The sequence below is a fragment of the Haliotis rubra genome, unplaced genomic scaffold (genome assembly GCF_003918875.1).
Source record: "Haliotis rubra isolate DU_JTF1 unplaced genomic scaffold, ASM391887v1 Scf154, whole genome shotgun sequence".
NCBI lineage: Eukaryota > Metazoa > Mollusca > Gastropoda > Lepetellida > Haliotidae > Haliotis > Haliotis rubra.
The window spans coordinates 73,280-92,582 of NW_025765492.1; the positions used below are offsets into that span (position 1 = coordinate 73,280).

The 19,303-nt window shown below is 40.3% G+C and overlaps 1 protein-coding gene across 1 annotated transcript; it reads right to left on the reverse strand.

The window, feature by feature from the left end:
- Nucleotides 1-914: 914 nt before the first annotated feature.
- On the reverse strand, nt 915-19,130 carry LOC124270691. The gene is made up of 2 exons (XM_046705718.1): nt 18,853-19,130; nt 915-2,119 (listed from the first exon to the last, which is right to left on the reverse strand). The coding sequence occupies exons 1-2, from the start codon at nt 18,868-18,870 to the stop codon at nt 1,163-1,165; spliced, it is 975 nt and encodes a 324-aa protein (XP_046561674.1). The 5' UTR covers nt 18,871-19,130; the 3' UTR covers nt 915-1,162.
- Nucleotides 19,131-19,303: the final 173 nt, after the last annotated feature.

A 19,303-nucleotide genomic window follows, 5' to 3' on the forward strand; every position in this document is an offset into this window, starting at 1 on the left:
TGGGGTATTCATGCTTCACTGCGGCATGGTATCTCAGTGGGCTAGCACTATAAAACCAGCTTCAGTGTGGGCTAGTACAAGCAGCCGCACATACACATACACACGCATGCACGTCGTCATATGAGCGAAATATTCTCAAGCACGACGTTAAACCCAATTTCACCTCACCTCACCTCACCTCTAACAGTTACGATTATCTTAACGCTTAGATCGGATTGGAAACGTGTCCCTGTTTATCACAACTGAGACGGCATCTATGGTAGCAGATGGAACTAATGGAATGCTTCTTTAGTGTTAAACAGACCCGATGACCTGGGTCACCTGAAGACCGACTGGTAATAGTTGATGACAATATGTACAAATTCGATGGCATAAAAACGATTGCTATAAGATACAGTAACATTTGATCAATACGAATATTTCAAAGTACACATCGGGTAAACACACTGAACGTTAAGATCAATGGATACAAATAGCAAAATCTGTACAATATATTTACCCTGTTGTTTATATATTCACTTCGCTCCCGACCGGTGTCGTTTCAGGCATGTGATCCCGTGCAGATACGGGAATACAAATGTTGTTCAGCAACCCATGCTTGCTTTGAGAGGCAATGAACAGGAAAGAGTGGTCAGGATTGCTGACTTAGTTGATGCATGGCACCGTATCCCAATTACGTGGATCTTTGCTCTTGATGAACATCTATGTAATGTCTGGTCCAGACAAGATATTTACAAACAGTTATACATATGAGGGTTAAGGTTGCCTTTTGGTCTACTGCGCATCCATTTGCTGTATGGAGTCCCCGTGACAGGATCCGAAGGTCGTGAGTAACGCCTATTGTTTGAATATATTGTCCTGCACGTTCTAAAACATATCATGTCAGGTAAGCAATGCAGGTATTACGAAATAGGGAGGAGGTAATTTGTACATTGCGGAACTCTGATCACAACAATATGACAATGGGTGTCCCTATTGCCATCTAAAAGATTGTGCAGTCAGTGCAAGCCATCGCCTTACTGAAGGGTGATCTTTGTCAGGTCCCTTTGGAACAGTAAACTATGGAGTTGTGAGAACAACAACAATCATTGCATTTTAATACTACCTTGTGTAAGGTATGGTCAATCACAGTGTGTCATTTGTTTAACGTAAGCCATTGCAGCTACAGCCTTAGGTCGTTGTCGGTGTAAACGCTGACGTAGCTGTTTCTGTTGACGTTGGGTTGTTTGGAACAGCAGCACAAAACACGGTGTAGGCTTTGTCTGATGGCCTTGCTGAGCATCCATACATACGGAAGCACTACAAACGTGGAGAAACTAAGCCTGGAGGACACAGCCCAGAACGTGTACATGGACGCACAAGCGTCGTTGTCGTCCTTGGAGCAGTAGTTGAAGGCCGTAGAGAACACCGAGAAGGGGAGATTGAGAGTGATGACAATGAGACACGCCACCAAGATATCGATCGGGAACTCGTTAGGTCGTTGTGTAAGAGAATCCCTACCACGTTTGATAATGGTGCAGAGTAAGAGCAGCATGCCGAGGAAGAATACGATGACCGCCTGGGGCAGGTAATGGAGGAGGCCAAGCATGGTACGGTAGTTCTCCTTCAGGTTGAAGTCACAGCTGGTGGGTTGGGTCTTTCCGTACACCACGAGGGGGACGATGAGGATGGCACTCCCGAACCAGCTACAGAGGATCAACTCTGTAGCCACACACACTCTGATCTTCTTTCCCGTTGTGTGGGGGAGGAGCATGTCTAGGTATGCGTCAATACACAGTGCAGTTACTAACATTAACACCACTGACACGTTAAAGTAACCGATGGATTCTAATACGATTGAGAAACAGTTTTCAGGTCCAACTATGTGATGGTTCGTGATGGAGCTGTATGTGTTGGTTGTGCCGAGCACTCCAATCTGGATCAGGCAAACAATGCAGATATTGACTATGATAAAGTGTTTGGAGGAGCGTCGCAATTTGGGCTCCAGCAGGATGCCGACGATGACTGCGAAGTTTGTCACGAGGCCAGAGATACAGAAGATGAGCTCGAATGAAGCCAGGGCTTTCCGGTTGATGTAATGGAACATGCTTACGGTTGTGTCGTCCTCGTCACCAAAGTTCTGGAACAAAACACAATTCTTTATAAGTTACGATGTCATTTGTTTGTCAGAGATTGCCATTTTGATAAAGCAGGAGTATTGCTGACAACAGCGTTGAACAGCACAAGAACTAGTGTTTGGGTGCAAAACATTTAAACAGCATTCATCAAAAACTTTCAATGTGTCCAAAGTCCACCGAAATTCCTTTGTTCGTTTAATGTAGCAATACATCCGATGAAAGCCGCCAATTAATAAACCCCCCTCCGGGCAGGATCCCCTGAGCGATCTCTAAATGTCAATAAATGCCTCTTTTCGTCTCTTCTTCCACATGGGTCAATGACCTTGCAATACATAGTGTAACATCTGTAATTTCAAATACATGACTGATATGGTCAGTCAGAGTACAAGAAGGTCGGATGGCAGAAACGGACGTAATGTACGGCTAGTTGGTGTTTCAGCCAATGCTTCAGCAATGACTACGTTTACGATTGGGAATCGCCGTTTGACTTCCTGTGTGTGAGTGGTACACCAAGAACGTTGACCCCATAGTTCCGTGAGTGTGAGTCCAATCCCATTACTGCTATTACTTGTCCCATTTTAACTTATTTCAACCTACTTACAATAAACTGCTCTGCTGATGTCTTTTTAAACCTCTCTATTGTGTTTAGTCTTCTAAACCATCCTGAACTACCATCTAACGGCACAAGCGTATTGGACAAGAGCAGGAATACAACGTGTAGATAAGGTCACCTTCATTCGGTGAGAAGAGGGTGTGCATTGAGAGGAATTTACTGAGACAAGTCGCATGTCAGCATGAATGCGATGCAATACCACGCATCCTACAACTGCCTACGATTTGACAGCTAGATTCTTTTCAAGTTGGTCTCGGTCTTAGGGGAGGTTTCTCTAATTAAGGCCTGTAAGACCAAAGGAATAAAGTACGCGTCGTTGGTTACGTCAAAGGGGCTGATGGGCATGGTAGTCTTCAACTAATTCTCTCTCAGTGGTCCTTGTTAACCTCGTTCATGTTTGGTCATTCCTCTCAATCAAGACGGCGCATCCATACTCTCTTTCAATAACTTTCAAGACACATAACGGTGTTGACAATGGCGATAAAAGGAAAAAGAACGAAAGATATATGAAACAAAATATGATGAAGACCATTGCCTCGTTAAAAGATTAAAACCCTAATTGTTACACGGACCATGTGGGAAATATTCGTCTCGAATAACTGATGGCAGCGCGTTCCAACCCTTCGGGGCCACCCCAATCCAGAATGTCCGCACCACAGCATATGTGTTGTCCAAAGCCAATGGAATAAAAATAATTGGTGTATATATGTTTTTTGTAGAAATTATATTCATTAACAAATAAATGCAAATTCAACTTTTTGTAGCATGAGGTTAGAACAGTGACACACTGAACAGGTAATTATATGCCACTTATCCACCTGTAACCTACCTATGTTTTGGTGGTTTTCTGTATAAAACTCTAATTACTTGAAATGCGTTATTTTATGTTCAGTTTACGGCTCCACAGATTGCAGAATAATTTTAAACACAGATCAAATAAAAAAACACACGGTCAGTTCTTTATAATTTGCTCTCTTAGAAATATAGTTTGAAATCTTGCTCTTACCTGAAATACACTGCAATAACATATAGTTTGTTCTGAACTACTGAAACACTAAAACATCGCGAACGTTATTCAAATTTCCATCCAATATTGTTCTCATCAGGTTAAATCATGCATAAACCTATTAGAAGATCGCACGTTATTTACAGCAACCGAGATCGGATTACCAATATTGATGCCCTAAAACGGACCCTTTTGACAGAGGCTCTTAAGGCTGACCCGTTAAACTGTTCCATGTGTAAAATATTCCCAGTAATGCACCAATGTACTACTCCTATGTTTAATTAATTGATACAATGCTAAATATATAAAGGGAAAGAACGCTGCAACTGAAAACCGCTTGTGATAAATCATAGCCAAGGCCTATGTACAAATTTCCATTAGTCCAAGAAATGCCAGAGTCAACCCATGCTTGTAGTAAGAGGCGACTAACGAGATCGGGCGATCAGCCTCGAAGACGTGGATGGTCCTTGTCGTCGTATCCCAATGCGTAGATCGATCCGCATTGTGTCAGTCACTGGATTGACTTATCCAGACTCGATTATTACAAACATACAAGAATCCGCTGATCGCGTCCATTTGCAATGACATGGCAAAGTGCAATTGGGTATGTGCCCTTTCATTTCATTTGTAGGAAGTACAAACATTCGCTGATGCTCATCTAACAAAATACCCATGCAGCAAAAGAAAGATATGGGTAGTATGAACGATCTAATTTTGCCTGATCCAATATTTCGAATGAAGGTAATTATAATTTTATAAAGAAAAAAATTACATTTGTATGTTGATTAAGGCCACACACAGCAATAGTTCAACTATAAGAAGAAGGCCAGCGAATGGATTGAGCCTGGGGTAAAAAACTTACACAATAACAATAACTGAAATGATCACGAGTTCCATCACACGTTGCTAAAGTTACATAACCTGCCCATTTTGGTAATACAGAACAACAAATGAGAGGATCAGAGACAATTCATCGTCCCTGAATGGAATGAGAGCCTTTTGCATTGAAAACATAAATGTCTTACAGTCTGTATATGTTTTGATCAATCATACCTTATGCTGCAACAGACTTCAGTGTGGTAAGTGTAATGAGGTTCATGTGTTAAGCAATAGCAAGAACAATAAAATTAATAATATACGTGTATAATTTAAGTCGACAATGTTTGTCCAAAGGTATTTTTCGAATCTGTATGGGTCATTTGATGGTGAAGACAAATTCCAACCGACTCGCAGAGAAACAAACATTTAACGACCATCATTCAAAGTAACGTATACTATTTTAGATAACTTCGAGCTGATTCTACGTGAAATTGTGGAACTGAGTGCCCGAACCGAAACTTTTTCATCAGGGCCCAGAACCAATCATGAAATCATTATGAAAAATACGAAGAAAAAATATGAAAGCTGTAAAATCATGTCACAGCTTCCAACTGATGACAAACATATTGTTAACCCCCTGTGATGGCATCAGGTGCTTGTATGAATATATGTATATATATAGATAGATAGATAGATCCAGCAGCTGTGAGCGTAGGAATATATGTACTGAAATAAGTCCTGTCGTCATTTTAGCTGATCAGCCGCTTATAAACATTTACCTTGTCAACCACTGAGTATCTACCGAGACATATTTCATACAGCGAAATGAATCACTGAAAATTCGTCATAACAACCGGGTGTTTTGTAAAAAGCGTACAATGGGGGCATCAGTTTGCATTAATAAATACACAGTCACACAGTCCCTGAACCACATTATTGTGCTTTCTGCCTAGCCCATTGTGTAATGTTAAAACCCTGAATGAAGCACGTCAACATTTCATCAGGTTCTTCTGCCTTCTCACCGAGATTCATTTTCAATTTAAAAGAATTTATCGCTATCCAAATTTTATATATTCATAGACTAGGCATTTGTCTAGCTATATCGTGGCATAGTTCCGCGCATCACTTTGACAAGCGACTTGACAAAACAAGTAAATTTCGTTTTAATATACAATTTTTTAAATCAGCAAACCATACAGCTAAGAGCGAATTGTTGATTGAAATGCTTAGCTGTAAGCCAATAGCCTATCCTTGAAATATAAATAAGACATACATTCTCAAATGTTGCTAAGCAACTACGAAATGTAGACGCCATAAGCCGGGGACTGGTAGATAATATATTGATCTAAACAACAGGAACGAAACTGACCATGAAATTAACAGAAAATGTTGGGGAAACTACGGACATTCCAGACAAATGATCATCATCAGGTGCAGCATGTCTTCCATCAAAGACACGTTTTTCTTCGAGTCATGATCTGTTTTCCTTCAACCGCCGTGACGCTGACTTATCACAAATGGCGTTGTCTTTTGCCCAATGACAATCGACCTCGGAAAACACTGTTTTGTATTGTGAAACGTGCGTAAGTTACATTCAAGGATATGTTGTTTAAAAACAAGTTAAGGAAACAAAAAATAACAATAAATTGATGGTCATGTTGATGGAAGATAATGATAGCTGCCACAACATATCAGCTTATAGCAACATACCTCATTCCCTTAGTTTTTAAGAGTTTGGTGATTACAGTTTCATAACTTAAACATTTCATGCAACTTCAAATCATCACATTCTAATAGAGAACATACAATATCGAAATCTAAACGTTTTGATGACGAAAACATTCACGCAGTATCTTGTACACACCAATGATCTGATGTAATTGATGGCACGAGTAACACAGTTGTCAAAGACGTCGCAACTCGGTGTGGAAAGTTGCGTCCCTTGGGCACTTCAGAAGGTTCGAATCCTGATTCGCATTATGTTCCTAGGTTTTCATCATTCCGTGGTCATGGGTTTCACCTACTTCTCCCCGATCAAAATTACACTTCGTGACATAATTGAAATATTGTAGAGAGATAAGTATATAAGTAGAGAGGTAGACAAACGTTGATATTCCAACTATTGAAACATGTTGAGTTGTTTAAAATCTACAATTTAATTATCTTGAAGCAGGATCTAATTTTGTCCTCATACATTTGAAGAAGTAGTTTGGACATTATAATTTAAGTTGTATTGAAGGCACGCGAAACTGATATTGTTCAGTTAAGTTGATTGAGAGTAGGAGTGGTGTCCAATCACGCATAGCATGACCTCATACACATACATCTACACACAAATAGTAGTGAGTGAGTGAGTGAGTTTAGTTTTACGCCGCACTCAGCAATATTCCAGCTATATGGCGGCTGTCTGCAAATAATCGAGTCTGGACCAGGCGATCCAGTGATCAACAGCATGAGCTTCGATCTGCGCAATTGGGAACCGATGACATGTGTCAACCAAGTCAGCTAACCTGACCACCCGATCCCGTTAGTCGCCTCTTACGACAAGCATGGGTTACTGAAGATCAATATTCTAACCCGGACCTTCGCGTGTCACACACATAGATATATGCATAACACAACTGCATAGTAAGTCACTGCTGCAACAGTAATATGGCTACAGCAATATAGCATTGGTTATGAGCAGAACAATTCACAGTTAATGTCAGTATGCAATGATAAATAACATTAATTGTGTGCAGAGTGAAATGCTTTTGAGCGAATCATTTGATTGTTACCGTACAATCATGAGACCACTGATAAAACAAACACCACTGAGGAAATACGAACATTTCATATCACTTACAGCCCACGTTGATGTGACGACATGACCTTGGCATCTGTCAAGACGCTAACTGTTTTCTCTGCGATATTTTTTCTAATGTCCCCGATCACCATGGTAACAGGTATTTTGTTTCATTTCAATTACCATATTCCATTAAATCTCGAATAGGGTTCAGGTATCTATTGTTTGATTAGACACAACGTCATATCTCCAAGTACATGGAACACCAAGATCTCGGAAGCCATTCAAGTACTTAACTGAACTTTTATATTAGCGTACCCCAAACATCAGTATTGATTCTTTTGTCAAACAAATGAATCCATATTCAGTCACTATTGATTGCCATGAAACGATTACTTCACACAGATACACATACACACGCGTGCAGAAGAATCAAACCGTGACAAAAGCAATAGAACCCAGTACTGATTCACATACACCACATTACACTAACGGCTGCACCAAAACAGAGTACTGGTGCACGGACACCACAATAAACTGACAATTACAGAACACAATGCTGGTGCACGGACACCACAATAAACTGACAATAACAGAACACAATGCTTATGAACAGACATAAACAATAAACTGACAATAACAGAACCCAGAGCTGGTGCACGGACACCACAATAAACTGACAATTACAGAACACAAGGCTTGTGAACAGACACAACAATACACTGACACTAACAGAACCCAGAGCTGGTGCACGGACACCACAATAAACTGACAATTTCAGAACAAAATGCTTATGAACAGACATAAACAATAAACTGACAATAACAGAACCCAGAGCTGGTGCACGGACACCACAATAAACTGACCATAACAGAAGCCAGAGCGGGTGCACGGACCACAATAAACTGACAATTACAGAACACAATGCTTGTGAACAGACATAAACAATACACTGACAATAACAGAACCCAGAGCTGGTGCACAGACACCACACTAAACTGACAATTACAGAACACAATGCTTGTGAACAGACACAACAATACACTGACACTAACAAAACCCAGAGCTGGTGCACAGACACCACAATAAACTGACAATTACACAACACAAGGCTTGTGAACAGACATAAACAATACACTGACAATAACAGAACCCAGAGCTGGTGCACAGACACCACAATAAACTGACAATGAAAGAACACAATGTTTGTGAACAGACACCACAATAAACTGACAATAACAGACAGAACCGCAATAAACTTGACAATGACAGACCACAATGCTTGTGAACAGACATAAACAATACACTGACAATAACAGAACCCAGAGCTGGTGCACGGACACCGCAATAAACTAACAACTACATAACCCAATGTTTGTGAACAGACACCACAATAAACTGACAATTATAGAAGCCAGTGCTGGTTCCGCATTATAGGGACAATTATAACAGAACCTGGACCAGTTCACAGCCATCACGTTTCATACATGCAATAGACCCCAGAGCTGGTTTTACTTCTACAGGCTATTTGACGGCACTCTGTAAACAATCTAGTTTAGGCCAGACAATTCACTGACTGACATCATGAGCATCAGTGTGGATACGATGACATGCATCCACCAAAACAGTAAACCTTGCAAAACATGCCCTTCATAGTCTTCGCTAAGCGTTACCACTATGGCGACAACAGACAATTGCGTATGTAGATAGTCCTTGTGATTATCGCATTATTGACCATGGATGGTCTGACCTTTCGGTGGTAGGCCTATAGTAGGGTTCTCAGCAACTCATAGGCGTCGATCATCCATAATGATGTCAGGTGTTTCTTCAATATTGTGGCAATGGTAGTGAATTTTCTTAGAGGATCCCTCTTCCCCTTTTGTACTCCGAAATGGACACATTGTCCACATTTATTATGACCGTCAGCCAAAGAAAACATGATGTCTGATTATGTATTGGAGTAACATGCAAGCACGGAAATTTGTGTACTTAGTGCAGTCAACCTGTTAAGGTTGTACTATAAATCCTGAACTGGGACATAGATATCATTGAAGGACTGTAGACTATACTAAGAGATGGACTTAAACTTGCCTATTGACATGCATGCACGCGCATTAGCACGCACGCATGCACACACACTCGCGCACGCACATGCACACGCGCATAAATCATGGCTCGGTTGGCCCTTGCTTGTTCGGTTCAGCGAAACATTCAGATCAGCATATCGCCTATGTTTTTGTAAATATCCATAGGTGCGTCATTGCATCTTTGGGGATATTGTTTCGTTGTAAAGCAGTATGTGGCCTCACCAGAATGGCACTGAAAGAACATTTTTGTTTTCTCTTTCTTTTCGTTAACACCGTCTTATGCGTTAAAACATTTTTTCAATTTTCTATTTTAAAAAGCTGTAGACTATAAAACCCATTAATGGTAGATGTTCTTTTCATGCAGACACCCTGTTCCTGTAAACACTCTATATACACCACACATTTAAGATTGGGTGAGTTAAAATATAGAGTCCCGTCGGCACTATTGCAGCCAAAGCGTGACTGGAACATGTCATACATTATATCTATAGATTATAACATCTGTCGACAAAGGACTATAAATCGCCATCACATTTACTACGTGCATGATTGCTAGCTGGATTTACACAATCCCTTTAGCCGCTGCCATGTGTACTCAGGCTTAGTCACCTATTAAAATAACAAGTATATTATAATTAAAAACCTGGTAGTTGAATAGTTTGGGACTTACGTACCCGCTCAAGAGGAAGATAATTTTACAATACTTTAACATTTCAACGCGAGCTGGCGATTAGGTGCCTGACTCTTAGCGTGTTGATTAGAATCCCGGATGGGACTCAACCAAACAAAAGTACTAGAATCTGAAATTTACTGAGAAAGTGTAATTCCACATATAACCTGTGTTACATTTGACCATCTTTCTATATGGCATTGTGTATTCATAGCTTTCAGCCGTGAAAGACGTGCCAATTTATACTTATCAGAGGGGTACACAAAGTCCGCAGTCTAGACTACCAGTTGCTGCCTTCTATTTTTGTGGAAGCCGCGGTTGATGAGTGAGTTAGATCGCTGACTTTGTATGCTGGCGATTAGGAGCATGGGTCCCGATCCACAAAGCATTCGTAGCACTACGCCATTCGTAAGCCAAAGGTAATATATAGAGTTACGACAGGTCGTAACTTTACGAACGCTTTGTGGATCGGGACCCTGACTCTGAGAGAGTGGGTTCTAATCCCGGATGGGACTCAACCCCCCGAAATACTAGAATCTGTACTTTACTGAGAAAGTGTTATGCCCAGTATAACGAATGTTACATTTCACAACATTCTTAAAAACATCGTGTATTGATATTAAAAGACCCCCAGCTTGTGTCTAGGATAAAATGGAGTGCCATCTCGGCATAACTGAGACTTATATGCTTTCTTCAACAAACACTTACTGTTGCACTGTTGAGGCGCAACACAATTACTAGAATCTGTACTTTACTGAGGTCCCCCGCATGGGTACAATGTGTGAAGCTCATTTCCGGTGTCACGGGCCGTGATATCGCTAGAATATTCCTACAAGCGGCTTAAAACTAAATTCACTAAATTCCCAAATATATAGTATGACCAGAAATTATTGAGAATTTTAGGAATATGTTTAATTGGATTTCTAGTATAAACAACCTTGACCAGCTACCAAGTGCTTGGTTTCATTCAAAAGAGACAACTCCGTTAATCTTTTTTCATTAGTTTGTGAAGAGTTATCCCCCTTTTTTACTTGCTAGCAGACGACATTTTCAGGGATCCTCAGTATGGATGATGTAGAGAAGAGGAAGTTGATTTTAGAGTATTATAACAAGGACATCAGATCAGCTAAAGTGATTTCAAGTAGAAAAGGCATCCCTTTGTCCACTGTTTATCGTGTTTTGAAAAATATTGCAAATGGATATGGCATTGAGCACCAGGGAGGCGCAGGTAGGCCCAGAAAATTGACTCTCGGTGACAGGAGGCGGCTTGGTATTCTTGTTTCTAAAAACAAACGAAGGAGTTTAGAAAACTTAAGGCTGGATATGATTGATAGAGGAACTGTGGCTGTCTGTAAGGAGACAATTAGAACTGAGCTGCATGCAATGGGTTGGCAGAAAAGTCGAGGACTTCCATCACCGAACATGAAACCTGAACAAAAGGAGCGAAGGTTGATCTGGTGCTTACAGCATAGAAATTTTAACTGGGACAATGTGATTTTCTCAGATGAAAGTTCTGTGTGGCTGTTTCCTAATACACTGAAATTCTGGACCAAACAAACTGAAAAACCTTTGTATCAGCGCCCAAAGTACAGTCCGAAATTTAACGTGTGGGGTGGCATATCTGTGTTAGGGGCAACGCCCCTCTGTGTATTTGAAGGGAATATGAACAGTGAGCGGTACACAGATATTCTCGAGGGACATTTACTTCCATCTGCTCACGTGTTCTATGGAAATTTTTGGATTATCCAGCAGGACAACGACCCAAACATCGCTCAAAGCATTCACAGGCCTGGTTTCGGACCCAAAATATGACATTATTAGATTGGCCAAGCTATAGCCCTGACCTAAATCCAATAGAAAATGTTTGGGGACTTATGAAGGAAAGTGTCAATAAGAAAAATCTGACAAATATTGCTGAAATGAAAGAAGAGGTGGTCCGATATTGGGACAGCATGGACCATGACTTTCTAACTTCTTTGATCAGTAGTATGCCCCGCCGCATTGAAGCCTGCATTGCTGCCCATGGTGACTTGACAAAATACTAACTGTTCACCTGTCTTTGAATCTGGAGTTATGTTCTGCTAATATTCACATTTGATACGTGAGTAATGAGTGAAAATTTAAAAAACATGTACAGTCTTTAAATTCTCAATATTTTTGGTTGTACTGTAACATGTGTTAGATTCCAATTCTTTAAAAAACACCCAATACTTAAATGAAAATATACATTATTAAAACCATCCCCGACTGTTTTCAAACTTTTCATATGATACATATTACTTGTAGACGATCTCTACATGCAGACACCCTTAACGAGGAAACCCATTCATACCCATGAGTTACCAGGAATTTCCAGAAGCGGAAGTCAATACTGCATATAACAAGCTGTTCCAGGAGCACAGGAGATGTGATTATCTTCCATTTATGTAGACATACTACAGGCGGAATAAATCAATACCATTTCTCTTTGGTGCCAGGAAAACGCAGTCATCGTTTCGAGTTTTATCTGTTGGCTCTTAACGTCGAGGTATTAACGCCTTGAGGTCCTGCCACAGTGCGAAGTATTGATCGACGTAGAACATGTATGGAATGCACTATGTCCAATTGTGTTTTGCAAGTGAATCTTAAAATGCAAATATAATCGCTACAATTACAGCAAAGCGATGAGGCATAGAAATAACAACAAATGTAACAGATGATTCATTCTATTGACAGTGAAATGCAATCAGCATAGATTGGTCCCCAGCAGACACACTTCATGTCAAATAATCGGGACTGGTCCCAGGACCCTTTATCACCCGTGTAGTACTGTAGTGTGGAATTATTCTGACAACATGTTTTGCATCAATTGTAGCAACAAAAACGATAACTGGCTTGCATTTTACTTGCTGTATTGATCGTAGAAACAGACGATGCAGAGGAAAGCATCCCACCTGTTGCTGATGCCGTGCCGGTCGTTCCAGTACATCGGCGTGTGTTGCCACTTAACGACAACTGACTGAGTGGACTACTTAATTGTAAGCGTAGTTCCAATGAACGACGTCACTTGCCCGAAACCGCTGCCACAACCTGACAAAAGGTTGTCCTAAGACGTCCTTAACTGTTGGCAGTTCTCGTAATGGCTGCCGCCCAGGACTATACTTTTACTAACCCGTGTTAAACTAAAGTACCCATCACTGCGTAAAGTACCTGACGTAGCTGCAAGCGCCACTTCAGACAAATAAACGTTGCTGCAGGCTGGATAACATAGCTATTGAAACTTTCTGTCTCTCTTTTATTGCCAATTACAGGAGATGTAAATATATACTGGACCGCAAAAGAAACACCGATAGAAGTTTCTTAAAGCACACACTTTAATTCGCTCTAATTAACAATCAAAACGGAGGATTGAGTTCAAACTTGAAAATTATGGTTAACACATTTCCGGGAATCACATTTAGAGTTCACGCAAACAAAATCACCAAATATGGTACCATTAAGATACCTGAAAGTCAGTATCATGTGTGGCCTTCATGGGCATCGATGGCGGCGTTGCATCATCTGTACATGGAATGAATTAGCCGGTTGATAAAGGACATATAGGCACTTGGGTCCATACTCTGCGAAATGACTGATCGAGTCCAATCGCAGTTGTCGGCCTTGGTTGGCGGTCATTCAGTCCTCTTTGAATCTCGTTCCAAAGGTGTTCTGTTGGATATAAATCGGACTGAGTGCAGGCCATTGTAGTTTGTGGATGCCGTATTCTCTTAGGATGTCCAATGCTACTTTGGCAGTGTGGGCACGAGCGTTGTCTTGCTGGAAATGTGATTTCTGTGACGTCCAAAATGTGGTACAACGTGAGGTCTTATGGCTTGGTCAATATAGCGAGCAGCTGTCACGTCATTTCCTCGCCCTGGACCGAGATTCTGGAACACCACGGGGCCAACTCTCTGGTTCGGACCGATTGCACCCCACACCATGATGCTTGGACCACCCTACGAGTCTCTTTCAATAATACACTTACTGGAAAACCGTTCCCCATTCCTTCGCCATACTCTCACTCTGCCATCGGCTGTCAACAGAAAAAGCCCAGTTCTCCATAGTCGATAACGCCAATTTCGATGCTGAGTTGCCCACTGCAGTCGATTTTGGCGGCGACGAGCGTTGAGGACAGCGCCACGATATGGTCTGTGACAGCAGAGGTTTCTTCCGCGCAAACGTCGACGCACTATATCGGCACTAATGGGTCTGAGTCCTGATTGTCTGGCGTGCCGTGTCCGTCGCTCTGATGAAGCGATCCTGCAGATGGATGCGCACAATCTGTCGGTCTTGACGTTATGATGTTACTGAAATTCGTCCACTCCATACACGGTCTTGGATGCTGCTAGTGTGGCCTGATACTGCTCCTGCAATCGGTAGATTGTCCTAACATAAACATTAAAATGTTTGGCTACCCTCCCTGCAGTCTGACCAACTTACAATCGTCCCAAGGCTTGGTTCCTCTGATCTCTTGTAAGTCGTGCCATGACGATTGTGTCAAAACAAATATGATTTCAGGCGAGTTTGGGACGCGCTTTCATTGGTACGTCTGTCACGATACGCACGTGCATTTTCATTTCCATGAATGTCATAAGGAACCTTTTACCACGTCTGCCTTTTAGGTGCGTTTGGTCGATATGCTTTTTCATCAGGAAATACACTGATGTTGGTAATAACTGTCAATTTGGATTGAAAAACATGTTAACAAAACTGTAAAATCATAATAAAAACACGACCTTGTAACAAAATTTTGCATTTGGTTTTGAAAGGTGACGTTTCTTTTGCGGTTCAGTATATGTTTTGTAGATGTTGCAGATGTTGTATAGATTACAAAAACCCAAATAGTTACATCTGTCTCGTTTAAAACTAACTTTGCTTATGGTTAGCCATCATCAGAAGCATATTGTAACCTTGCCACCATTGTGTTGGAAGATGGAAAAAAGTTGATTTTAAGCATGGTGGAATCCCAATAATGAAACAAACAACATGAAATAAGACCTCACTCATACGTGTAATATTACAGACAGATGGTTTGGGCTTTCTAATACGTGTAAATATTGTGTTTGTAGACTGAACCATAATTAACTAAGAAGGAGTGTGACACGTACATTTTCTGAATTAGTCATGGCGGTCATAAAACCTTTGTATTACCACGCATGCACGACTCTATATCTCATCTTCGTGATGTTAATCATACGTGATCACCTCATACTGAGGCTTCTCAATTTAAAATCGAAAGGTAAAATTAAAAGGTATAATTCATTAATTATGGGATTTATTCCTCATGTATTAACGTTATTGTAGTAAAGTCAATTTTTATCTAATTCTCTAAACGCTTCAACAAGATAATCACAATATGAAAAAATGCAAGCAGTTTCACAAACTATCCTAAGGTTCCTTATCCATTTCCAAATAAGTCATCTTGCAAATCGTAGATCTGCTGTACATTCTGATGTACATACATTTATAATGAGAAACTTATTATTTGTTGTTAAGTTCGCGCACTGCACATCCGACATCAAGTCAGCGAGCCTGACCACCGGATACCACAGAATAACTTAATGGCTGGCAATCAAGAGTTATTGAGACACCAGTGGGCTTTACATTTAGAACATTACGTCATTTATTCCCATATGCCTGTTCTTTCACGCCTTTGAGAAAAGATATAGGCTATTGCAGTTATATAGCAACGTGTGTGACTCTGTGTCTGTGTCTGTGTGTGTCTGTGTGTCTGTGTGTGTGTGTGTGTGTGTGTGTGTGAATCTCTATATGCGTGCTAGTGTGTGTTCTGTGTGTCTGTGTCCATTTGAACAAGTCCGGATAAATGTTTCAAAGTTTCTTTCCCACTGAGAAACCAGTCAGCAGTTTAACATTGGTACTCCACTTTAACACAATCATTTTATCAATGTTTTAAATATAACTGGAGCATATTTTCGTAACGTTAAAACAACAAAAGTTTTAATTTTGTACTAAGGACAAGTTCTCCGAAAAGTAGTTGACGAAACAATTTGCCTGTGTGCCATAACACTTATCATAACATACTTTTGATTGGTGATCAAACACTTGAACTCAAAACGTGTTGTTAACTTGAAGATCGATAACAATTTAAAAACAAACACATATATTACTCTTTTTTGCTCTTCAGTGTCCAAATGTGTGTAGCGTCATCCCACCTTCTGTCGTTAGTTCATTCAGCAAAAGAGATATGAGATATATCATATGAGATGTTGTTGATTCTTATCGAGTACATCATTATGTCATAAATCAAGTTTCAAATTATGACTTTTCAGTTTGTTTGGACGAATGTAAGAACAAATGCGCGAACGTCTTTACGTTCAGTTAATCAGATGCATAGACTGGCGGAAACATGTTGCACATCCTAACATACGTGCATCGAACTGTTTTACCATCTCCCGAGGTAATAACTGTTGGAACAAAATACTAATATTTGACTAGAGCAATAAACATGTACTTAGTTCTTGAAGGATGGTCAGTTGTTCTCATCCGGTCGTTGATATAGGCAATGGACTTATAATTAAGTGTTTAATGTCGTCGTGCCCATTTATAAAAACATAAATTGTGGAGACATTGTAAATGTTCATTTAACGTTGCAAACTTTGCACTTGATACTCTTCCACTGGAAATACAGTATCAAAACGTGATGATAGTTGTAAGTTAACAATGAACCAGAACCATTATTACACAGAAAGGTAATAAAGTATATTGCATTAAATATTTACAATGTGAGCATGTATTGTTCCATTCAAAATAACAACGATGTATTTAGATGTGTTGGTAGTCTTCAGTTTCTGAAACTATATGGCTGTTTTGAACTAAAAGAAACAAATACATAAAATACGTACATTAACGGAAAATTCAGTTTTTAAAACCTCGAAGATACCCGGTTTGAGTACTCTTGTAGTTTCAGTCAAGAGATAGACCAGAACATGACCTGACTATAGATTTGCAGTTCTGGTAGATGATATACATTCGTATATCATTTAAATGATATACTCTTGGAATCTGAAGTCCAGTCATACTAACACTAACATCACATGTAAATTGTGTTATCCCAAAGAATTCTGTACGAACATTTTCAAATACGATGCATATTGTCATTTTATGCTGAATTGTTCACTTTACACACCCATACCTAAAAACCCAAACCCCCCCCCCAACCCCAAAGTAAACAAAACACACACACACATAGGATCTGTTTTACCAGCAAAATCAAATTCTCACTCAAAGACATTTCCCAATAAAAAAAATAGCAAAGTGTTTTGACGGTGTACTTCACACGGTATAGATAATAAAACATTGCCGTATTATGGTAGCAAATCTACGTCAAGAAGTCAGATGTTAATGGACCTACTTGGCACACTATCAAAAGCAATCAAGTCAAACTAGTACTATTATAGAATTTCTGGCCTCAATCAAAATAATACATAAAGCATGATGTGGGCAGACTAAATATCTACAAATCGCTGTAAAAACATAATAGCAAGATAATACCAACAGAAACCGAATACATTAAAAGCGACATGAAGATACGGTTTGGTAAAGCCAATTGGCAGCATTCTTAGCATGTTCTATCAGAATTCGGATGAGACGACTTAATGGATTCGGGCGGTCAGACACAGTGACTTGGTAACTTAATATCATTGTGCTCGGACGATAAGGTAGTTGCTGTCAATACCAATCACTTGATTATACGCAGTCCACAGAAAGCTGCAATACTGGTGAATGCAGAGTTTAAACAACGAAACAAACATACTCATCCCTGTTGGTCATTTAGAGTCCATCCTGAGCAGCACGGACCAGGGTCTGATGTGACAAGCTTCTGAAACTGTTGCCCATCAGTTGTAATAATCTACATACATGCACTGTACTGACCGAGTTATCCCAAGGAAGTCACAACTTCTAAATATACACATAACGACGCCGAGATAGTTTCGCATCCTGTCTTACGTACAACGTTCAAACTGAAAAATCGATATCAGAATAATGGTCCGTGGTGGATGAGAACCTTAAACGGCTAAATGTACAGAAGGCCCATAGCAGATCACCAATCTATTTCAATGTTGTGTGTTTAAAGTGTTGTCTGTATGTGTGCTGAATATCCTCATACATCCTGTCAGACAATCTAATTCAATTGCTTTAAAATACCAAGTGAATAATTGTCCTTGCCCGTATTAACTACTGTGTCGAAAACATGCATTTTGTACACGTATGGCTACCTATGACAACTCTGTAATGATTAAATAACAGTGAGTAGTTATACTGAATCAGGAGAAAACAGGCAGAAATAGGTTTACCCTATCTGTCTGTGTGTGATGTTTAGAAGATCCGGATATAGAACTCACAACGTTTATGTCCATGTAATGTTCTTTAATAAGTCGGTTTGCATGCTATATTATGTAATCTTATTATCGTAACCCCTGAACGTTTGCCAGTAATTATAACTGGGATTGGATCAACGTGCAGAGTACGTACAAGTCGTCTCTGAAACTCGACAGCAGGACTACAGCAGGTGAGCTTCAAAATGCGGACAGGTGTAACGCTGTTCCTCTTTCCAAGCATTAATGAAACATACAACTTCCTTTCATGTTTACCCACACGTTCGACGCGTAACCCAAAAAGATAAACGATGTTTCCACCACCAGTAATGAGATAACAGCCTTGACAAGCATACTGATATACAGGCAAATAAATACGATAAACTACCGCATCAGATTACCTCTGTGGATTCCGCCATGCTGCACGGTTCTGGGGATGCTGCTAGTTCTGTTTACAGATAACGATAGGGACAGATGGCAGCTCCATAGCTTCTCCGACTAGATAAGCTAGCTTCAGCTCCGGGCTTTTTATCCTCTCTCAAAATCGTCAAACGGCACTGAGCTCCACCGACGGGCTATGCACAGCTCAATGTTGTGAGCGGAAGACAGAGGCGGTGTTCTGGCCTGAAGTTCACTGTGGCTGATGGTTCCCTGGCTCTGTCAGGACAGTCGCGGTGTAATTAGCTTCCACTCCCGCTATACAGACGTGAAGCAGCACAGTTGTGTTTTAACAGCTGTGGTGTAAAATTCCACCAGCATAGCGACATGTAAATCAAGCATAAACAATTATGCGTGAAATATACGAAAAAAACAATTATGCGTGAAATATACGAAAAACACAATAATAATATT